The sequence below is a fragment of the Ceratotherium simum genome, chromosome X (assembly GCF_057802395.1).
Source record: "Ceratotherium simum simum isolate JZ-2026a chromosome X, ASM5780239v1, whole genome shotgun sequence".
Classification (NCBI taxonomy): Eukaryota; Metazoa; Chordata; class Mammalia; order Perissodactyla; family Rhinocerotidae; genus Ceratotherium; species Ceratotherium simum.
This window is the reverse complement of record NC_141940.1, coordinates 85811054-85835874: the sequence shown is the minus strand read 5'-3', so window position 1 is coordinate 85835874 and position 24821 is coordinate 85811054. Positions and strand designations below refer to the sequence as shown.

Genomic DNA, 24821 nt, shown 5'->3' with positions numbered 1-24821 from the left:
GGGCCATAGTTCCAATGATAATTTAGTTTTCTGAGCTCTTGTAATGCTGTTCTGGTCTACTTGGTCTTCTGGCTCTGGTTGAGCTCTTGCTGGGTCCCTGTTGATGCTCCCTGCAAGAGTGGAAGGTGCTTCTCTGGGCGGCCAAATGTTAGATTTGGGGAATGGGGGATGCTGGACCCATAGGATGGAGAGTGTTTCCCCTGGCCTCTTTTCTGGCCATCCGATGCTGGTACCCTTCATACTCGATCTCTACCAGTGTCACTGGGGTATGGAAGTACTTACCTGGCCACCGTGTACTGCTGGATAGAAGGTCAGGAGTTGTGGGGTCTGCATGGCTCTCTGCCACTGGGTAGAGGGCAGGGACATAATGCCCTGGGTTCTCTTCTGCCATTGTGTTGAAGGGTCAGGAGACTTCTGGCCTGGATCTTTTTCTGCTGCATGGTGGAGCACCAGGAACTTCCTGGGTCTGGAAGGCTCTGTACTACCAGACTCTTTCCTCTGTTGCTTTAATCTTGTAAGAATGTGGGTTTTCTTTCGAGTTTTAGCTGATATAGGGCTTGCCCTCAGGTGAAAAGCCATAAAAATGGCAAACTCATCCACTGGCCTTCCTTTCTTCCGAGTGTCACTTTCCTACCAGTTTCTACCTGCTTTTGGTTACTCTCTTATGCCTTCAGGCAGTTGTCTTTTTCCATTTGCCCAGCACTTTTTGTTGATATATGCAGGGTCAGGGTGGGGAGGTTGGTCTAATGGGACCATTACCAGAAGTAGAACCTCTCTTTCCTAATTTTTGTCATTGCAAAATATCATCCCTGACTTAATTGAGGTAACCACTGTATGCCCATCAGTAAACCCTGAAGAGTTGATGACAAAGGGATGGAATGAATTTCTGACGTTTGGATTTTTTTTTTTTTTTTTACTGCTGAGGCAGAGGGGAGAGGGATCTTCAGCTTGGTCAAATAGCAAGCTGTGCTTGTATTTTGTGTCTGTCTCCCTAATAAAACTGAAAATTGTAGCAGAGATCTGTACCTGATTTATCTCTGTATTCCTAGCACCTAGCATGGTGTTTGATACAAATAGTTGCTTGTTACATGTTTGTTGAATAAATTAATAAATAAGAATGGCTGTAGATATCTCTATCCGCCTGCCCTCAATGGGAGAAGGATTCTTTGTTGATGTTTATCATTCTTGTGGCCTAATCAGCACTTCCAAATTCATAATGAACTTGTGTTTGGTGAGCAACCTAAGATCTGTTCTTATTTCTCCATGTAGCAATGGACTAGGGCATATAAGAGACAGGAATTGAATCATGAGTTCGGATGTGCCAATCTTGGTTTTGATTGTTTTATCAAATAATATGGAAAACTACTTATTCTGATTTTTATCTACTGCAAGGTCAGCATTTCTTACCTCTTGTAGTCTGATGTGTTAGTACTAGTGCATTAGTACTTTTGGTGGTGAAGATTGGTTCCTTTTCAGCTGATGTTGTGATTTAATCAAACATCTGTTTAGATGGTTTCGTTTTCAGTTTCTGTAGAGAAATATTAAACCTCAGTATTCTGTATGCAATTGCATCCCTACTCAGTACAGTATTTGAATGTCACTTTGATTCTGTACCACAGTATTTGCATTATTTTTCTTTTTCAAAGTATTTTTCTAATTACTTTAATTACATAAGTAATATGACAAAATATACTCCTGGTGAGAATATAAAACAATACAGAGAAGTCTCATTTGACCCCACCCCTCCCTATGTCCTTGTCCCTTCCGTTATCAGTTTGGTGTGTATGCTTCCAGATCTTTTTTCAGTGGAGTTACATACATAGATATGTACCCTTAGACCATATATAGTATTGTTTTTTGGTTTGGTTTTTGTCTTTAAGCACATAAAAGAGATCCTACTGCATCTTTCACTTGGTAATTTTTTTACTCAATTATGTGCCCTGGAAGTATATCTATGTTATTACATATAGATACACTCGATTTTATTTAATTGCCCCGTAGTAGTCATTGGTAAGACTATACTCCAGTTTATTTAGCTGTTCCTCCTACTGATGGCCATTTTGGCTGTTTCCAGTTTTTCACTATTTTAACTAATGTTACAATGGACAAAGATCATGCTAGAGGAGACACTGGTGCAAAATTACTGGGCCATAGTTTCTATACATTTTTTATTTTTGTTTATTTATTTTTTTTGTGAGGAAGATCAGCCCTGAGCTAACATCCATGCCAATCCTCCTCTTTTTGCTGAGGAAGACTGGCCCTGGGCTAACATCTGTGCCCATCTTCCTCTACTTTTTATATGGGACTCTGCCACAGCATGGCCTGACAAGTGGTGTGTCGGTGTGCACACGGGATCTGAACCTGGGCTGCCAGCAGTGGAGCGCGTGCACTTAACCGCTACGCCATGGGGCCGGCCCTTAATTACTTTATTTTTATTTATAAGAAGTTTAAAACTTTTGCTTTCATTTCATCTTAAAGTTATTTTAAATGATTATTAATTTTTAATTGAATAGATTTTTACTGTTAATTTCTCTATGACATTATAGTCAGACTATGCTTTCTACTTTTTGGAATTTGATACTTTTTGTGCCTTATTTGCTGAAGATTTATGTTTTCCATTCTGGGAGGAGCATTCTAAGTTCTCTATATACTTATTACATCATGCTTCTTAATTATAGTATTATAATTCTCTATATCCTTTTTTCATCTAGTTATTTATTCTTTTAATTTATGAGAAAAATATGTTGAAGTATTCTACTTCAACTTTGTGGATTTCTCCATTTCTCCTTATTGTAGGTCCCTAATACCTTAATTCTAAAAGTTTCTGGATATTGAAAGGATTTTCCTATGTTTGTTGCCAAAATTCATTTGCTGAGAGATCTGACCTGCACTGATGAGGCTATTGATAGTTTTTTTTTTCCTTTTAAAAGTCAGGTGCATTCTTTTATATTAAAGATTGCATAATTGGTACGTGTAAGAATCCCTTGTAGAACAGGATTAAATATTGCTAAAATATTTCATTAGTTAACCCACATTCCTGACTTAAAATACTTATAATGAAATCTTTATGTTATATGCAAGGATATCAAGAATAATACAAAGAACACCCACATACCCATCACCCAGCGTAAGAAATTACGAGTGCATTTGCAACCCCCTGGATACCTGTATTTTTTTGCAAGGTTTAAAACTTCGTGGAGGGCCGGCCCTGTGGCTTGGTGGTTAAGTGCGCGCGCTGCGATGCTGGCGGCCCGGGTTCGGATCCCGGGTGCGCATCGAGGCACCACTTCTCCGTTCATCCTGAGGCCGAGTCCCACATACAGCAACTAGAAGGATGTGCAGCTACGACACACAACTATCCACTGGGGCTTTGGGGGGAAAAAATAAAATAAATAAAATCTTTAAAAAAAAAAAAAATCAACATTGTTTATGAGATTCATCCATGTTGATATATGTAGCTCTAGTTATTCATTTTCCCTTTCTCCCATTGATGTGCAATTGAGTTCTTTCCATTAACTTGCTTCTTTCCATGTCCCTGGCCCATTCCTTTGGGATAGAGTATGTATTGTTAAATTTATGGTCGCTAAATCTCCTCCCACGTTTAGTCTTTTTTTTTTTTTTTTTGGTTGTTGCTTTATATTTAAAAATGAAGGTCTGATTTATCAGCATTGGTAGCTGATTTGGGCTTCCTCAATTAAAGTGTGTAAACTTTGTGACTTCTAGGTTAACAATGCTTCACCTTGCATCTCAAGAATGCCTGTAGTAGCAATGATATCTTCTGTAGTTAGCTGTACTGTGTGGGATATTTAAGGGGTGTTCCAGAAGTCTCTCAGATTCTTCATTTTTAACTGTTCTCCAAAGATTTCTTCTAAGTATGTGAATCTTCTTTATAATAGCAAAACAAAAAAAAATATTCTGGTTCAGGATCCAATCCAGGATAACTGGTTGCATTTTAATGTTATGCTTCTTTAATAGTTTCTTCTAATCTGGAACAATTTTTTGGCTTTTCTTTGTCTTTCATGACCTTGACATTTTGATGAGTATGAGCAAGTTATTTTTAGAATATCATTCAAAATGGGTTAGTCTGATGTTTCCACATAGTTATATTCAGGTGTTATGCATTTGTGGCAGGAATACTATAAAAGTGATGTTGGGTTCTTTTCAGTGCATCATGTCAGGAGGCACATCATGTCCGTTATCTTGTTACGGGTGATGTTAATTTTGATCACTGGGTTAAGGCTGTGTCTACCAGACTTTTTCACTGAAAAGTTTTGTTTTTTCACTTTGTGATTAAGTAATTTGTGGGGAATTACTTTGAGGCTATGTTTATCATAAAACTCTTACCCATAGTTTTGGCAGCCATTGAAGATTCTTCCCTGTAACAGTTATTACTATGGTGATTTTCGAATTCTATGTTTATTATTTGAATTAGAGCTTTCCATTCTTCCCCATTTATTCGTTTATTTAAATATAACAGTATAAATTTTTATTTTATTCTATGGGTTATAATTCAACAGTATCATTATTTATTTTGATGTACCAACTATCTCAGATCTGGCTAGTGGGATACTCTTCAGGCTGGTTCTTTTGCCCTTTTGACATGTCCCCATCATTCTCTGAACTTATTTTTATAAAACAAGATGTTCCAGGCCTATCCTGTTCTTCTCTGCCCCAGCTTCATAATCGGTCATATCTCAACAAATCCTGGTCGAGAGGGTTTGTTTTAATGGAGATTCAACCTCATATTTATAAAAGGAGTGATTTAAGAGTGAGGGAAAATTGATGAGATAGAAGAGAGAAAGGTTAATTACTGGAGTGATGTCCTTGAGAAAGTGAGAGGAGATAAAGTTTAGTTTCTAAATAGAGGGGTTGGCCTTAGCATAGGAGCTCAGACAGTTGTCCATAATTATATGGGTGAAGGCAAAGTATGGGCACAAATGCTGTTAGGTGAGTAGACGTGGTAGGGGAGCTTATGGAAATTCTCTTCTTGTTGCTTTTTTATTTTCTCAGTGAAATAGAAGCATGGTCATCATCTGAGCATGAGTTTGAAGGAGAGAGTGTGTATTAAAAGTTTGAGGAGAAAGGAGAAGGTATAACGTAGTTTTCTAGGAGAATGGTAGAATGAATGGTAGTAAGATTGCCAGGCAGCGTTAAGTACCTACTTGAAGTTAGTTGTTGTAAAGACTTAATCTCATTGTTGAGTTTGATTCTTCTCTTTTTCTAAGGTTTGGTGTTTCTCAGGGGTTTGGTGAGTCTTGGTTTTCTGGTCTTTTGTATTTAAGGATCCTGCTCACCTGCCTGATTTGTTTACAGTAGCCTGCCTGCCTCCAGTCATTGTGAGAGAGGGGCAGGTTGTAGAGGGAGTATGTTTCTTCAGTAGTCACCTGTAGATTTGTCCTTCCTCCCAGGCTCCACCTTGAGTTTTTGGGCAAACTTCTTTGCTTCTCACTGCTTAGCACAGCAGGAGGTTGGGAGTAGATAGGATTATTCAGTTGCTCTTCATTTACCTTCCCATTTAATCTTCCAGATGGAATCCCCAAGGCCACCTGATGCTTCTGGTATCCTCTGAGTAGGTTTCATGCTTCCCAAGTCACTCCTAACTTTGTAGTAGTTTCCTCCTGTATATATGTGTTTGAAGCTTTGGTTTCCATAGATTTTGTTTCCCTATGGCTATGATCTATTGGTTTCTGCTCCTTTGGAGATCCTCCACCATTTATGGTCTGTGGATAGCACTCTTTAGTTTTCCTGGGATGTGACGACGTGATTCTAGTTGTTTGAAAACATCATTTCTGTTGCTTTCTAGAGTATTAGAGTGGATGTTGTGTTCATTGTTACCATATTGATTCAGTCTCGTAGAATTTTTTTATTTGTATAAATGATGTGAATTAACATTATAAGGGAAAGATAACTTAGTGTGATGTTGTTGTAAATGTTTAGCATTGAGGACTAGGTGCAGGGGTGTTTCTTCAGGTTTTGCTGATATTGTTTTTAGAAGCAGTGACAGGATTGGCCAGATTTCAGACTTTGAATGCATCAGGAGTCAATAAAATGTTATCATGTTTTTGTTATCATATTTATTGTTTTCACAGATAAATTTACATATGAGCATATCTGAGTTGTATATTTGTGAGATTACTCTGAAAATTTTGGTTCTTATTAGCATTTTCCATTTTACTACTAATTCATAGGTGATCTCAATGGAATCATTAAAATTTTCAGTTCTGGTTTCTTAATCAGTGAAGCAATTAATATCTTTACACTTAAGTCTTGGCGATTTTAATTCTAAACATAGCATGTTTAAGACCTGTGAAGATAGTTACTTAAGATATCAGTGCCTTTGAGATATTTACTTTGTCTCTGGTTACATTTCTATTCTTCTAGTGCTTTCAAGACAGTACAGAAACTGTATCAACAATGGACTCTGTTGATAATGCTGATGTTAATTGGCAAAAGATTCTCTATGTTCATTTTGTTCAGAAACATCTATGGGCCTGCTGTGTGTGAATATGATTAAAACAATCCATGAGTTTATTGTGGTAGAGACAGTTTTAATATATTATGTGACCAGTTTCTGAGGCATTCTGAAGGAATAAATCTTATAGTTGGGAGCTGACATTGAGAACCTACTATGTGTCAAGCAGGCTCATCTCATTTAATCTTCACTGTAACTTCCTCTATAAAGTAGTTAATTCCATTAAATGAAAATGTTTGTGTAAAAATTGAGAATTACAGTTATATCTCGTTTCTCTAGAGAGAGATTCTGGCTTCTAGGGTATTAGACCATTTATGTAAAAATGCTATTTAGCACAACATTTTGTTTATGTGAAATTACTTTACTCTAATTGAAGGAAAATTGGTCTTACAGTGAGTGCGTTTGCTGAACATTGTCAAAAAAATGTTCCCAAAAGGCACATATTGCTTAGTATATCTTCATAACGTTGAAACTGGTAATGATAAGGACATTAGTCATGTGGATTGATTTATAGCGGCATTATTCAGCCTTCTCCCTTTTGTAGTGTAAATTAGTTGGAATATTGAGGATGTTGAAGGGGGATGGGAACTTTTGAGGTTGATCTCATTCTCCAGGAAGTAGCCAACCTCTGAAATAGTAGCACAGTTGAAATCTTTAGTTTGAGAGGTTGGTGGAATGAGCTAAGAGACTGATTATCTGTGGATTACTATTATAAGGTATTTAAGGAAAAGGCAAACTATTGTTTTGGGGGATAGCAATTGTGGAAAATATTTTTTTTTATTTTATCATACTATACATGTTACGTTCTCAGTTTTTATGTGTACATTCAGTTTTGAAACACGGTTTTCACAATTTGGACTTAATAACCGATTACCGGTTTTAGTATACAACACCAGTTTTTATACCATAACTTTCCTTTTCTTGATTCTTCAATTTTGCCAAGTGCCTCTGTAGTTTGGAGAATGGCTTTGTGTAACTTTTCAAGATTACTTTGGGTGTGCAATTTTTGATTCTTTGGGTATCTGAAACTGACTTTTTGTTTACATCCACACATGAAATATAACTTAGCTAGGTAGGAAAAAAATCAGTTTACAACCTTTTCTTTCCTTCTACAAGATATTTTGTTCTGTTGACTTCTAGTTAATGCTGCAGAAAAGAAGCCTAAAGCCAGTTGGATTTTTGTTACCTTTTTCCTCCTAAGTGCTTATAGGTGGCATTCTTTATCCTTGTAAGTGAAAAATTTGGTATACATCTTTTATATATCTTATTATGGACCTTTTATTTCCTCACGTGAAAATAGCTTTTTAAAAATAACTTTTCTTCTTCATTTTTTTTTGTTTTTTGTGTGAGGAAGATCAGCCATGAGCTAACATCCATGTCAATCCTCCTCTTTTTGCTGAGGAAGAGCGGCCTTGAGCTAACATCTATTGCCAATCCTCCTCCTTTTTTTTTTTTTGCCTTTTTATCCCCAAAGCCCCAGTAGATAGTTGTATGTCATAGTTGCACATCCTTCTAGTTGCTGTATGTGGGACGCCGCCTCAGCATGGCCGGACAAGCGGTATGTCGGTGCGCGCCCGGGATCCGAACCCCGGGCTGCCGGGCTGCCAGCAGTGGAGCGCACGCACTTAACCGCTAAGCCACGGGGCCGGCCGCCAGCTTTTCTTCTTATAAATGCTTTTTTTATTATTATTATTATATAACATTGCTTTATTTATTTTTTTTAAGTTTTCTTTTTTTTTTAATTTTTTGTTTATTGCAATAACATTGGTTTATAACATTGTATAAGTTTCAGGTGTACATCATTATACTTCTATTTCTGCATAGATACATCATGTTCACCACTCACATACTAATTACAACCCATCACCACACACATGTGCCGAATTATCCCTTTCGCCCTCCTCCCTCCCCCCTTCCCCCTGGTAACCACCAATCCAATCTCTGTCTCTAGGTGTTTGTTTATTGTTGTTATATTCTACTACTTAATGAAGGAAATCATACGGTATTTGACCTTCTCCCTCTGACTTATTTCACTTTGCATAATACCCTCAATGTCCATCCATGTTGTCACAAATGGCTGGATTTCATCGATTCTTATGGCTGAGTAGTATTCCATTGTGTATATATACCACATCTTCTCTATCCATTTGTTCCTTGATGGGCACTTAGGTTGCTTCCAAGTCTTGGCTATTGTGAATAACACTGCAATGAACACAGGGGTGCATGTATCTTTATACATTGGTGTTTTCAAGTTTTTTGGATAAATACCCAGCAGTGGAATAGCTGGATCATATGGTAGTTCTATCCTTGATTTTTTGAGGAACCTCCATACTGTTTTCCATAGTGGCTGCACCAGTTTGCACTCCCACCAGCAGTGTATGAGAGTTCCCTTCTCTCCACGTCCTCTCCAACACTTGTTGTTTCCTGTCTTGTTAATTATAGCCATTCTGACGGGCGTGAGGTGATATCTCATTGTAGTTTTGATTTGCATTTCCCTGATAGTTAATGATTTTGAACATCTTTTCATGTGTCTGTTGGCCATCTGTATATCTTCTTTGGAGAAATGTCTGTTAGGTCTTTTGCCCATTTTTTAATTGGGTTGTTAGTTTTTTTGTTGTTGAGATGCATGAGTTCTTTATATATTTTGGAGATTAAGCCCTTATCAGATGTATGGTTTGCAAATATCTTCTCCCAATTGTTAGGTTGTCTTTTCGTTTTGTTGATGGTTTCCTTTGCTGTACAGAAGGTTTTTAGTTTGATGTAGTCCCATTTGTTTATTTTTTCTATTGTTTATCTTGCCCGGTCAGACATGGTGCTTGAAAAGATGTTGCTAAGACCAATGTCGAAGAGCGTACTGCCTATGTTTTCTTCTAGAAGTTTCATAGTTTCAGGTCTTACATTCAAGTCTTTAATCCATTTGGAGTTAATTTTTGTGTATGGTGTAAGATAAGGGTCTACTATCATTTTTTTGCATGTGGCTATCCAGTTTTCCCAACACCATTTGTTGAAGAGACTTTCTTTTCTCCATTGTATGTTCTTGGCTCCTTTGTCAAAGATTAGCTGTCCATAGATGTGTGGGTTTATTTCTGGGCTTTCAATTCTATTCCATTGATCTGTGTGTCTGTTTTTGTGCCAGTACCATGCTGTTTTGGTTACTATAGCTTTGTAGTATATTTTGAAATCATGGAGTGTGATACCTCCAGCTTTGTTCTTTTTTCTCAGGATTCCTTTAGCTATTCGGGGTCTTTTGTTGCTCCATATAAATTTTAGGATTCTTTGTTCTATTTCTGTGAAAAATGTTGTTGGAACTTTGATAGGGATTGCATTGAATCTATAGATTGCTTTAGGAAGTATGGACATCTTAACTATGTTAATTCTTCCAATCCAAGAGCACAGAATATCTTTCCATTTCTTTGTGTCTTCTTCAATTTCTTTCAGCAATGTTTTATTGTTTTCCGTGTACATCTCTTTCACCTCTTTGGTTAAGTGTATTCCTAGGTATTTTCTTCTTTTTTGTTGCAATTGTAAATGGGATGGTATTCTTAATTTCTCTTTCTGCTACTTCGTTGTTAGTGTATAGAAATGCAACTGATTTTTGGATGTTGATTTTGTATCCTGCAACTTTACCATATTCGTTTATTACTTCTAAAAGTTTTTTGGTGGATTCTTTAGGGTTTTCTATATATAAAATCATGTCATCTGCAAATAGTGACAGTTTCACTTCTTCCTTTTCAATTTGGATCCCTTTTATTTCTTTCTCTTGCCTGATTGCTCTGGCTAGGACTTCCAGTACTATGTTAAATAGGAGTGGTGAGAGTGGGCATCCTTGTCTGGTTACTGTTCTTAGAGGGATAGCTTTCAGTTTTTCACCTTTGAGGATGATATTAGCTGTGGGTTTGTCATATATGGCCTTTGAGAAGCACAAGTCTTCTGCAGCTGACAAGCCCTGCCACCCACAGGTCCACACACACAGTCAACACAGTCCTGCGCCATGTGCGCGCCCCGACCTCCTGAAGTGGACCCAGTCTCTCCACCGCGGGAGCCCTACACACTCCACCACTCCCCACACTCTCCACCTGCTCCTTATGCACGCCCTGCCCCACTGAAGTGGGCACAGTTGCCAGGCTGCAGAGAATCCAGTTACCAATCTATGCAGGCCCACAAGTTGCCTGAGGGCTTGTTGTTGGGTGGGGCCTGTCTCGAGGGTGGGCTGCCTACCCTGGCTGAGCTGGATTAAATCTGTGCTCTAGCGGGTGGGGCAGACCCTTGGCTAGCAGGTCCCAGGGAGAACTCTCATTGTGTCTGTGTCAGCACGCCCACACCAGGCCACAACAATGGCCGCCGCCAATGTCCCAGTCCCTGGAGAGGTCTCACCTCTCACTGCAGTGCACTCAGAGCCTATCAGGTGAGTCTCTTTTCACCAAAGCACTGTGCACCTTTCTTTCTGGTGAGTTTAGGTTGCTTTCTGAAACGGGTGAGTTTGCACGTGGGCCCTTTAGGAGTTGGTTTTAATTTCTTTATGCACCAGCTTTTCTGGGGGTACTCCCAAATGTTTTCGTAGCAGGCAAGGTCAGATATTATGCCACTCGTCTCGATTGTGCTGGGTCCACAAAATGCCCACAGCGGGGGCGCTCCCCGGCTCAGGGCCCCCCTCCTCCAGGGGGGGCTGCATACCTGTGGGCTGCTCCCGGGTGGCCGTGACGCTGGTGGCTTGTGAAGGCGGCATTTTTCCTCTCCAGAAGGGAGTTTCTGCCTCTTCCACCTCAATGAGGATTGTCTGTTGTTGCAGGAGTTCCTCTTATCCTGTTTTCAGTTCTGTCTCAGGGGTAATTTTTCCACGAGTAGTTGTAAATTGGCTGTGTCCGTGGGAGGAGGTGAGTTCAGAGTCTGCCTACGCCGCCATCCTGACTTCCGTGCTCTGTAAATACTTTTTAAAAATTCAGAAGAATATAAAGAAAGTTAAAATTACCTCTTATCCCACCTCTCACAAATAAAACCTTTGACGTTTTCCAGAATTTTTCTCTGCATACACATACACAAACACATTTTTTAATATTTATGAGAATTGGATCATACCAGCTTTTTAAAATATTTCTTTTTTTATTGAAGTATATAGAGCATATATACATTAAAGTACCTTAATCTTAAATGTACAACTTGATGAGTTTTTACATATATATTCCTCCATATAATGCAAACAAAGGTATAGAACATTTCCAGCTCCCTAGAAGGTTCACTGAGATTCATCCACATTGTTGCTTGTATGAATAGTTTGTTTCATTTTTTTGCTGTGAGTTGTTCCATTGTAGAATGTACCACAGTTCAGTTATACGTTCTCCTATTGATGTATATTAAGATTTATTCTAGTTTTTGGCTCTTATGAATCAAGCTGTTGTGAACGTACCTGTATGTTTTTTTGGTGGACATGTGCACTCATTTCTCCTGTGTGTGTACCTAGGAGTGGGATTGCTGGGTCACAGGATAAAGGTATATTTAGCTATACTAAATAATGCCCGTCAGTTTTCCAAAGTAATTGTGCCAAAATCCATTTCCACCAGCAGTATATGAGAATTCCAGTTATTCTACATCCTTATCAACACTTAGTATTGTCATTCTTTTAAATTTTAGCCATTCTGGTGGATGTGATTGGTATATATTGTGATTTTAACTTGCATTTCCCTGATAAGTAATGATGTTGAACATCTTTTCATGTAATTATTATAGATTCAAATATCTTTTTTTGTGAAGTGCCTACTCTTCTTTTTTATTAGCTTGGCTTTTTCTTTAGTGTGCTTTAATCACCAACAGTTCTTTTTTTTTTTTTTTTGTGAGGAAGATCAGCCCTGAGCTAACATCCATGCTAATCCTCCTCTTTTTTTTTTTTCTTGTTGAGGAACACCGGCTCTGAGCTAACATCTATTGCCAATCCTCCTCCTTTTTTTTTCCCCAAAGCCCCAATAGATAGTTGTGTGTCATAGTTGCACATCCTTCTAGTTGCTGTATGTGGGATGCGGCCTCAGCATGGCCAGAGAAGCGGTGCATCACTGCGCACCCGGGATCCGAACCTGGGCTGCCAGTAGCAGAGCGCACGCACTTAACCGCTGAGCCATGGGGCCGGCCCATCTCCAACAGTTCTTAAGCCTTTCTTTGTTTTTCTTGACAGTGTTGAAAAGCAGAGGCTAGTTTTTTATAGAATGCCCCTCAATTTTGGTTTGTCTGAAGTTTCCTCATGATTAGATTCAAATCATGCATTTTTGGCAGGAATAACATGTAAGTGACATTGTGTTCTTCTCAGGGCATCATATTAAGAGCTCATGTCAGTTTGTCCCAGTATTGGTGATGTTAACTTTTATTACTTGGTTCAATTAGTGCCTGCCAGGCTTCTCCACTATGAAGTTGCCATTTTTCCCTGTATAATTTGAGTTATTTGTAGGGAGATATTTAGAGACTATGTAAATATCCCTTTCCTCATAAAAACTTTCACCTACTGGTTTTAGTATCTGTTGATGATATTCTGACTTCATCATTCCTCCTTAGATTTATTAGTTGGCCATTCTTATTTATTTATTTAATTACTTATGTCCATATGGACTCATGGGACCTTTTAGGTTGTCATATAAGATTGTCATTATTTATTCTGATCATTAAAGCGCCCCAGATTTGGTCAATGGGGGCCCATTCAGGATGGCTCTGTGTCCTTTTGACATGTCTCCATTATTCTTTGAGCACTTCCTTACTTTCTGGCATAGCAAGATATTCCAGGCTCATTTTGTACTTTTCTCTGCCCCAGCCCTGGAATCCGTAATTTCTCCAGGGAGCCCTGATTCCTTTTAGTGGGGAACGTAATTTAGAAACCAAAATCTGGATGTTAGGTATGTTTGCTGCTACTTGGGAATCATAGCTTCTAGGGCTCTCAGCAGACAGACGAAAGAGAGAGAGAGAGAGAGAGAAAGAGAGAGAGAGAGAGAGAATGCATGTTTGTGTGTGTGTGTATTTTATACTGATACCTCCAGCCCACTTTGCTTTTGACTTTGTGTTCTAGGAAAGAGTTTTTGTTTTTATTTTTTTTGCCTTATTTCTCCAGTATACACCCAACATCTCCACTTGATGTATAATGGGCATTTCAAATTCAATATGTCCAAAATTAAATACTTTTTTTTTTGCACTCCGCTCCCACTACCACCCCAAGCCTGTTCTTTCCACAGTTATCCCCATCTCAGCAAATGGCAACTCTAGTTTTCCTATTACTCAAGCCATGTATCTGTGGTCATCTTTTATTCTTCTCTCTCTCTCTCATATCTCACATCAAATCATCAGAAAGTCTTTTGGCTTTTCCTTTAAAATATATCTTCAACCTGACTACTTCTCACCACCTGCACCATTATCATGCTAGTCTATTCTCTCTTACCTGAGTAATTGCAGCAGCCTCCTAATTGTTGTTCTTCCTTCTGCCTTTGCTCCTTTATAACCTTTTTCTCATTATCGGAAGCAGAGTGATCCTTTTAAAATGCAAGTCAGATCATGATTCAACCCTACCCAAAACATTCCATTGCCCATCTCACTCATGGTAAAAGTCACAATATTGTACTTAATGGCCTGAATGCCCTACGGGATCTGGACTTCCCTGCCCAACTCTCTAACTTCTTGTAGATTTTTTTTAACTTCTGTTGTCCTCGAATGATGATTAAATCCTTTCACAGATCTACAACTTGAGGACAAGGATATCTACACTTTCTGCATATTAACAAGGATATCTACACTTTCTGCATATTTTTTTTTGAGGAAGATTGGCCCTGAGCTAACATCTGTTGCCAGTCTTCCTCCTTTTTTCCTTTTTTCTCCCCAAAACCCCAGTACATAGTTGTATGTCATAGTTGTACATCCTTCTAATTGCTCTGTGGGATGCTGCCTGAGCATGGCTTGATGAACGGTGAGTAGGTCCACGCCCAGGATCCGAACCAGCAAACCCCGGGCCGCCGAAGCAGAAGGCACGAACTTAACTGCTATGCCACCGGGCCGGCCCCTCACTTTCTGCATATTAATAGGCATTGATCTGTTGTAGTTCTTCTGTACTGAGGTGTGGTTTACTTTTACCCCCATAATGAATTCTCTAGTGCTTGTTATAATCAAATACATGAAAGACTACAGTCTCCAACATGCATGGCTACCAAATTTTTCCTATCTGCATCCTTGCTGATTGGGCTTTACTTGTAGGGACTCTACCTCCCAGATTGCCAAATGGCTCAGTCACTCCCCTCCTTTTCATCTCCAGTATACATTCTCAGTCCTGCCATTAAAAAAAAAAAACAAACAAACAAACAAAAACAACATCAGTTGCTCTCTCTGAATAGCTGTAGAAAACTTGGAGGGCTGAGACAAGAGCAGTGCTTGATCAATTTGCTGGTTGGTATAGATCTTTGGTAACTCAACTGGGGGCAGATTTTAGGGGGAAAGTATGAAGTATAAGTCTCCTTTCAGTTAGGTCCCCTTTCATGAGGTGATCCCTAGCGATGCCCTGGCATGAAGCCCAGGTATATTTTTTTCGTCAATCCAATTCTACCTGCCTTATAATTAATGAAACTTCTTCCTAGTTTCTATCACTCTTGTGTGTCAGTCTTTGTGGTGCTGGTGTGTTTTCATCTTTTTTTAATGCATGTTTAATAGCCTAGGCGTCATTATATGAGTTTATCCAAGGAACTATACTGTGGATCAGTTATTTCTTAGTATAAATTTCATTATTCAGAATCTTGGCTTGGCCAAGAACTAGACTTAGACAAGTAATGACTTTATAGATGAAGGGTTCTTTATAAGTATAAAAATATGGAAGTGGGCATCATATACAGTGATAATTTTCTTTAAATAAGCAAAAATTTCACTGTTAAACAGATATCTACAGCACACATACAGGCTTGAGCCAGTTTGTGTCTTTAGTTAGACCTGAGTTTGAACTCTGGCTCTTTGAATTATTTACTGTGTGATTTGAGGAAAGTCATTTAATTTCTTTTAGCTTTGGTTCTTTTCATTTGTAAAATGAAGTTTTAAAAATGCCTGTCTTACATTTTCAACTTACTTTGAAATGCATAAAAAATAAGATGGATTGATAGATGTATATGTGTTAATGCAAATATAATAAAATGTTATAGACTGTGAGCGGTGGATATATGGGTTTTCATTGAATAATTATTCAACTTTTCTGTATGTTGGAAAATTTTCATTATGTCAGAAAAAATGCCTATCTTGCAGGCTAATTAGGATTAGATGAGATATATGTGAGAAGCACCTGGCATGTAATAAGTGCTCAATAAAAATAGTGGTTGTTAAAAAGTACTTCATAGGAGAGACATGTTTTTTAGTGTCAATAAAACAATAAGGCAGTTTATGAAATGTTCAAAAGTCCTTCCCAGTTTTACTAGTCTCCTTCACTCCAGAATAACTGAATAATAATCTCTGGAATGTTATGCATGAGCTTGGATTTTCTTTACGTCTGTTTTCTTTTTCTTCCTTCCCTCCTCCCTTTCTCCCCTCTTCCTCTCCTTCCCTTGAGATTATATAGTGCTTGCAGGGCTGAGAACCACTGATGGGAGGAGGGCAAGTAATGGTGAAGTAAGTAAAGGAGAAAGAAGGGTTAGGAACTAACAGAAAAGCCTCTATGGTGTGCACAACGAGTCTCTGCTCTTCAGTACTCTTTGGTGTCATTTGTCCATTCATTCACTTTCTTTTACAGACTCAATTGTTTGTCTCCATTACTTATAGCCTCAGCTTCCTCATTGGTAAAATGAAGATAACAATACCTACCGTTTAGAGTTGTAAGGGCTGAATTCAGTTAAATAATGTATATAAAGTGCTTAGCACTTAATAAACACTCAATAAATAGTGGTTGTTTTGTTGCTGTAATAGAAATAAAAACAATAATAAAAATAAGAACATTATAATAGTGAAAGACATTGAACAGCTATTCCTATCTCAGGTATTGTTTAGGCACTGGGAATATTGTGATAAATCTTACAGATTCTGTCTCTTCCCTCAAAGAGCTCACGTTATCATGGGTGAGAAAGAGCTAGAAACAAGTTCAAGAGAGAGTTTTAAGTGCCAAGATAAAGAGGAGAGAATGGTGTGGCCCGTGGAATCCAAGCCTAGTTTTGCTTCTCATTTTGGCTTGTCCTCATTCTGCAAGTGCCCAGAGGTACTTTAGTTTTATTGAATTTTGCTAGCAAGTTACTAAGGTCTCAGATATCCAGATATCAAGGTCTCCTTAGGAAAAGAGATTGGTGCCTGTCTTTCTTTTGGATTTGAAGGTGAGAGGTCGGGGAGAGATGAGCACAGTATAACATTTCCTGCTTTCCTGTTCCCCCTCCAATCTAGTCAACACATACTCAGATTTTTTTTTTCCCTGGGTGTAAGCTAGATTAGCTTCTAATTATAGATTAAATAACTAGCTCTTTAATATAATCACTGTTTGAACATTGAGAGCAAATACTTTGGCAAAGAGATTTCTGTTTTTGTGCACACAAGATTCAACAAAATGTATGCGATGTAACAAATGTTTGTATTAAAGAAACTAAAGAATTATGGTGAGTCCCAGCAAGATGGAGTAGTGACATGGTATCTGGCTGCATAAATCTGGAGGCAGAGCCTGTGTATTAAGTAGAGAGAAACAAAACATAGTTACTATGACAACAATCTGGAATTATATTTTATAACCACTTATAATTACTAACAGGATTATTAATGCTACTTTGTGTTGGCCCTCAGAATCATGGCTAATAGTTGGTTCATCTGGCTTTTTATATGATGTCTTCAAATCAAGTTCTGTCATATTTCTAGGAGTTTCAAAACTAATATTTACAAATAGATGCTGGGTCATTTTTGTAGACGTCTTTCAAATTTAGTGAAATGTTTCATTTTTACTTTTGTCTAAAACTACTATAACTTTGTGCACTGAAATAACGAAGGCCTGCCCTGAGATTACTATATTTGAAGGTTGATAAATCTGTACAAAGTTGAATTTATTTTATTCTTATTAAAAAAAGCAAGACGAGTATAGATAAGCTTGTTTAACACCTTGGTGTTTATTCTTCCAGACCATTTTATATGCTTATACATACATGTAATTTTAATGTAACCATACTGTACATACTCTTTTATAATCTTTTTTCTCTTATAATATCTTATATGTTTTAGCACATTTTTAAAGGGCTGCATAATATCCTTTAGTATGGATGTACCATTATTTATTTAATGGAGCAGGTAAAGGAAACAAGTGTCTATTTTTTTTTGCTATTTGCAACTATAGTCCATGTTGTGAGGATCATTCTTGTAGCTAAATCTTTGTATACGCTCTTACTCATTTACAGTCCCACCAGTGGTTTATGAAAGTACCTATTTTCCTATACACTTAGTATTTGCTATCTTTTGAAAGTTTTAAATTATGAAATGTATGTATTAACATTATAAAAAGTAAGAAAATGGGAAAATAATCACCTAAAATGCTTTTTCCTTAACATGACAGTGGTTATAATATTTGTTATAGTATTCCAGGCTTTTGTCATATGCATAAATGGTTGTAATTATATTTACAGTTTTTTTTCTGCTTTTTTCATTCATCATTAAATAATTTTCCCTGCCTTTACTTGGCGTTCACAATTTCACTTATCAATGGCCACACAATAGTGCAATAACTATTCATATTTACCTAACTCTTCCCCTATTCCTGGATAACTAACTTGCTGCTAATTTTTATCATGTATAATACTACAATAAAAACACAGAGATAGCTACCATGTATTGGACATTTACTAGGAAACAAACTTTATACTCTGTACTTTTTTCTTCCTTTATGTTATTTCCTTAGGATTGATGTCCAAAATTGCTAATATTGGATCACGAACATATTTATGTTACAGCCTTTCTTCTTATGTCACCGTTTTCTTTCTTATTTCTTTCTACCTTCAAACATTTATTGGAAGCCTAAAATGTGCCAGGCAATGTGCTAACGGGCACTGAGAATACAAAGATGAATCAAAGTCCTTGGAGTTAGATGTTAAACACATATGATAGAGGGACATAATAAAAGACATTGCTGGATGATGGTCCATCAATCTATTGGTTGGTTCATCTGTCTATCTGTCCGTCTGTCCATCTATCCATCCATCTATCTCTCCATCCATCTATCCATTCAGCCATACATGATTTTCCCTCTGACACATGGGAGAGCTAGTTGCAGACATGATGCCCTTTTACCCCTAAATATTTCAGTATAAGAACAAGAATATTTTCTTAACCACAATATAATGACCAAATTCAGGAAATTTAACATGAATGTAATACTATTATTTAATCTGTTGTCCACATTAAAATTTCACCAATTGTCCAAATAATATCGTTTATGGCAATTTTCCCCTCTTGTTCCAGGATCTAATTGAAAATCATGCATTGCCTTGAGTTGTGTTGTTTGTCTCTTTCTCCTTTAATCTGGAAGGGTTCCTCAGCCTTTCTTTGTCTTTCATACCGTTGATATTTTTGAGGAATAAAGGTCAGTTATTTTGTAGAATGTCCTTCAATTTGAGTTTGTTTGAAATTTCCTCTTGTTCAGATTCAGATCATGCATTTTTGTCAGTAATACCCTTAAGTGATGATGTGTTCTTTGTGCATCCTATCATATTTGGAGGCATGTGATGTCAGTTTGTCCCAATATTACTGAGGTTAAATTTAATTACTTGGTTAAAGTGGGGCCTGCCAAGTTCTTCCATTGTAAAGTGATCATTTTTTGCTTTTGTAATTAATAAGTAATCTGTGGGGAAATATTTTGAAACTATGTAAATATCCTGTTCCTCATCCAACTTTCACCCGCTAGTTTTATCATCCATTGATGATTTTCTATCTCCATCATTCCTTATATTTATTAGTTGGCTTGGTACTGTAAGAGCTTTCCTTTATTTATTTGTTTGTATCAGTATGAACTCATGGATTCTTATTGAATGAGTTATATTCTGTTCCTATCATTATTTATTTTGATGCCCTAATTGTCCCATATTTGGGCAGTGGGACCCCCTTTAAGCTGGCTCCTATGTGCTTTTAATATGTTCCCATCATTCTTTGAGCAGTTCTTTACTTTTTGGCATAGCAAGATGATCCAGGCTCGTCTTGTACTTTCCTTGCTGTAGTGCTGGAATCAGCCATTCCTCCAAGGAACTGTCATCTCTTTTAGTTTAGAAACCAAGATATGAGCTAAGGTATATGTTTTTTAAAGAGTCTCCAAGGTGATTTTGCTAGTCTGTCTGGAACCTACTGTAATAGAGGCTTCTTATATATAGGAGTTCTGTCCAGATATTTCTAAACGGACAGGACTGAGGAAGAGCTGAAATAGTCCAGGGAGATGAAGGAACATAAGTAGAATCACAGCGTATGGAAGAGCCCAACTCATTCTGAGGAGCTACAGTTCAGTGTGGCTTCAAGTAGAGATGCTGCTGGAGAATGAGGCAGGGACCAGTTTATTGATGACGTTATTTGCCATATGAAGGAACTTAACCTTATAGAAAATGAGGAGGCATCATAGAGGGTTTAAACTGGGTAGAGAAGTGATCGATTTTGGTATATTTGCATTTTAAGGTCATTTTCCTGTCACCAGTTGGCAGTGCATAGGATGGATTGGATAAATGTTTAAAATTGTTTTCAAACAGGGTTGGCATTTGCCTTCTTAGAGAGCTTAAAGTTTTCTCCTAGAAGGCAGTATTGCAGGTGCTGGATACTAATACCTCAAAGGGATAGTTGGCAGTAGTTGAGGGAAAAGAGAGAAGAAAGAGCAAGACTGTGCAATATGTTAAAGCTTGAGGCATTGGTTTATCTGCTTATGGAATGGCAGCAACCTTTTAGCAATAGTTTTACAGTCAGGACTGGAAGCTGAATGTCGGTGTTCTCCATTGAAAAATAATACAAACAAAAGTATATAAAACAATGTTATCTTTTTTTTAATGAAAAATCTTGGTGAAGATGAGTACTGCTACATTTTACTTTTCTTTGTCTTTGGTAGTAACATCAATAATAGGATTGACATAGACATTCAATAGTATAGATGTTCTTACCTGGTTTGTGAGGTAACCAAAATATGAAATTTTAACAATCATGTTTTCTGAAATATTAGCAAATTGCGTCTTTAGCTTGAAGTTTGCTGTTATCCATAACAAGTTTTATTTCTGTACTATTTACAGCCTGTATCCCAACCAGTTGGAGCTGAACAACAAACAGCTCTTCTAAAACCGGATTTAGTTCGAAAGTGAGTATATTCAAATTAATACCATGAAAACGATGAAGGTATGTTGAAGTTTGCATTCATTAGATGCTTAGTGTGTCTTGACTATAGAAGCTTCTGTGTTCTTTTATTTGTGCATATGTTCAATAAAAATAGTAGGTATTATTTTTACTTTTTTGTGTTAATGAGGATCATATGGATCGTGAAATTATTGACCATTTTCTTGTCCTCATTATTATAATATTCTGTTCTTAAGAAAAGCTTATAAGGGTTAAAAAAGGAAATAAGAAATGCATAATGTAATTTACAGTAAAATTCCAGCTAATCTAAAGAAATAAATCATAACCAGATATATAATTGTGTTATTATTTGGTAGTTGTGAACAAATATTTCTCTTTAGGTTGTTCAGATTGGGTAATTTCTATTGTTCTGTCTTCAAGTTCACTGATTATTTCCTTTGTCCTGTTTATTCTGCTATTGTGCCCATTCAATGAGTTTTTTATTTCTATGATTGTACTTTTAGTTCTATAATTTCCATTCTGTTCTTTTTTTAATATCTTCTATTATTTTATGAGATTTTCTGTTTGTTCATTTGCTTCAAGAGTATTTGTAATTGCTCATTGAAGCATTTTGATTATGGCTGCTTTAAAATCCTTGTCATATAATTCCAATATCTTTTTTTGTGTGTGTGTGAGGAAGATCAGCTCTGAGCTAACATCCATGCCAGTCCTCCTCTTTTTGCTGAGGAAGACTGGCCCTGGGCTAACATCTGTGCCCATCTTCCTCCACTTTACATGGGACGCCGCCACAGCATGGCCTGACAAGCGGTGTGTCGGTGCGCACCCAGGATCCGAACCCGGGCCACCAGCAGCGGAGTGCGTGCACTTAACTGCTACACCACGGGGCTGGCCCCTAATTCCAATATCTGATTCATCCTGGTGTTGGCATCTGTTGGTTGTCTCTTCACATTCAAGTTGTGATTTTCCTGGTTTTTGGTATGATAAGGAATTTTTATTTGTCTCCTGAACATTTTGGATATTATGTTAGAGACTCTGGATCCTATTTAAATATTCTGTTTTAGCAGGCAGTCACCTTGTTTAGGTGCATAGGTCCTGGTGTACTTTTGTGGGCTGTGGTTCTAATGACAATTAGTTTCAGAGTTCTTGTAGTACTATTCTGGTCTGCTTGGTTCACCTGACACCACGTGGCCCCACCACAGGGCCCCATGGCTGGAATGAGGGGTTGGAGAACACTTCTCCAGGCCCGCTGCCCTAGGCCAGCTTTCCAGGCCACATGCTACTGATGGAGCTCCTGCCAGCATCACCAGGGGAGGACAAGCCCACCTGAACCACGTTCCGTTGCTGAGTTGGGGGTCAGGGGACCACTGGGCTTGGGCTGCCTTTGCCTTTGGGTTGGGAGTTAGGAGATGCTGAACCTGGACTGCTGTCTGTTGCTGGCTGGGTAATCGGGAGATGCCAAGCTGCTATGTTTTTCCTCAAGTCCTGGGAGTCCCTAGCCAGTCAGTGCTGTCCTGTGATTGTCTATTGTATTATTTCCAGATTTTCTAGTTGTACTTAGCGGGAAGGAACAGGAAGAGTTGAATTTCTGCCATCTTGTCCCAAACCCTAAACTAGCGTTTTAAGGTAACTTTGCAAAGTGAATGATATAGCCCCATTGACTAGAATTATGTCCCTTTTATCTTCTGAAGGTGTTGTTACTGCTATTTCTCTGAGTATTAAAAAACTAAGATCAGTATTAATGTATCTTCTTCCACTACTTTATTTAAGCAAATTCTTTTTCACATGGACATAGAAAAAATTTTAGAACTTATTGTGATCTCTTCTTGTATATCTTTATACAGATACTTCAACATTAGTTTTTAGGAGAGAGTACTTTACCTAAAAATTAGTTTTAATTATAATTTTATTATTCTGCCTTTTAAAAAACTTAATATATATCATGTGCATTTTCCTGTGTCATTACGTAATTTTTCAATAACTGATATTTTAAATGGCTGCCTTAGGTAGTCCCTTGTATAGAGGTATAATTATAATTAATTATTCATTTCAGGTATACAACATAATGATTTTATATTTGTATATTTTGCAACATGATCACCACAATAAGCCTAGTTAACATCCATTGCCATATATAGTTATAAAATTTGTGTATGTGTGTAATGAAGACATTTAGGATCTACTCTCTTAGCAACTTTGAAATATGCGATACAGTATTACTAACTGTAGTTGCTGTGCTGTACATTACATCCCCATGACTTATTTATTTTGTAACTAGAAGTTTGTAACTTTTGACTCCCTTCACCCATTTCACCCCATCCCCACCTTCACCTCTGGCAACAAGCAATTTGTTTTCTGTATCTATGACCTTGGGTTTTTTGTTTTTGTTGTTTTTTTTAAGATTCCTCATATAAGTGAGATCATCTGATATTTGTCTTTCTCTTTCTGACTTATTTCACTTAGCGTAATGCCCTCAAGGTCTATCTGTGTTGTCACAAATGGCAAGATTTCATTCTTTTTTATGGCTGAGTAATATTCCATTGTATGTATGTATGTGTGTATATATATACACATCTCATTTTCGTTTCTTGTTCTGCCTCCTGCACTATTCCTGTCTCTCACACCGAGTCTCTCTACCCCTGTTGAGTTCATTACATAAACAGGTATATTTTGAGTGAGAATTGGTTTTTATTTGAACATATTAATAAGAATCCCCAAAACAAGGAAGATAAAATTGATCAAGAGCATGCCCTGATAAAAGGTTTCACAGAGATCCATCACTGGCAGTGTTTTTCTTTCACTCCCACTACTATGAGAAGATGTTTGCCACATAAATACAATATGATCTCAGTTTTTCATAACTTTTATGATTTTATTTATTTTTATTTTCCCCCAAAGCCCCAGTAGATAGTTGTATGTCATAGTTGCACATCCTTCTAGTTGCTGTATGTGGGATGCGGCCTCAGCATGGCTGGAGAAGCGGTGCGTCGGTGCGCGCCTGGGATCCGAACCCAGGCCACCAGCAGCGGAGTGCGTGCACTTAACCACTAAGCCACAGGGCCGGCCCTTCATAACTTTTAAAAACAGCTTTATTGTAAAGATTTTATTTATTTAATTTTTTCCCCCCAAAGCCCCAGTAGATAGTTGCATGTCACAGCTGCACATCCTTCTAGCTGCTGTACGTGGGACCCGGCCTCAGGATGGACGGAGAAGTGGTGCCTCGATGCGCACCCGGGACCCGAACCCGGGCCACCAGCATTGCAGCGCGCGCACTTAACCACCAAGCCACAGGGCCGGCCCTAAAAACAGCTTTATTGAGATATAATTTACATACCATTAAATTCACCCATTTAAAAAGTGTACAGTTCTATGGCTTTTAGTATATTTGCACAGTTGTGCAGTCATAACTTTTTAAAAGATATTGTAGTACTCATTCATTTTCCTTAAACTCATTATTTATGATTTTATAATTGGGAGTTTCTCTTAGAATTTTACCATCAAGATGGAATGATTCTAGCCACGAAGGAACTTCAGATGTTAACTCGGATTTGGGTTAAATATTGGTCTTTGAGAATCACAGAATAATGTCTGCTCTGAAAAATTGAATAGAAGTTGCTTTTGTTTTTTTAATTACTAGTTTGAATCATGATGTGGCAGCTCTGAAGGAAAACACCAATACCCCTGATAACCCAAGCGGAAATGGCAAACAAGATCGGATCAAACAGAGAAGAGCTTCCTGTCCTCGACCGGAGAAGGGGACTAAATTCCAGCTCACTGTCCTTCAGGTCAGTGTGTAAATATGGTTTGGTTAAGAGTGTGTGTAGTGGGCCGGCCCCGTGGCTTAGCGGTTAAGTGCGTGTGCTCTGCTGCTGGCGACCTGGGTTCGGATCCCGGGCGTGCACCGACGCACTGCTTGTCCGGCCATGTTGAGGCTGCGTCCCACATACAGCAACTAGAAGGATGTGCAGCTATGACATACAACTATCTACTGTGGCTTTGGTGGAAAAATAAATAAATAAATAAAATTAAAAAAAAAAAAGAGTGTGTGTAGAGGTCTGGGGAGGGGTCAGGGAGGGGCAATGTT

General features: G+C 37.9%; 1 protein-coding gene across 6 annotated transcripts in view; it reads left to right on the top strand.

Annotated features, from left to right (window-relative positions):
* Positions 1–24821, top strand: part of WNK3 (WNK lysine deficient protein kinase 3) — a 153773-nt gene that overhangs the window by 86663 nt on the left and 42289 nt on the right. For all 6 annotated transcript variants that reach the window (XM_087427038.1, XM_004443218.3, XM_087427043.1 and 3 more), the window contains 2 exons: positions 20680–20744; positions 24375–24522. In XM_087427038.1, the coding sequence (XP_087283164.1) occupies positions 20680–20744; positions 24375–24522 (213 nt within the window). The remainder of the gene's footprint in view (positions 1–20679; positions 20745–24374; positions 24523–24821) is intronic.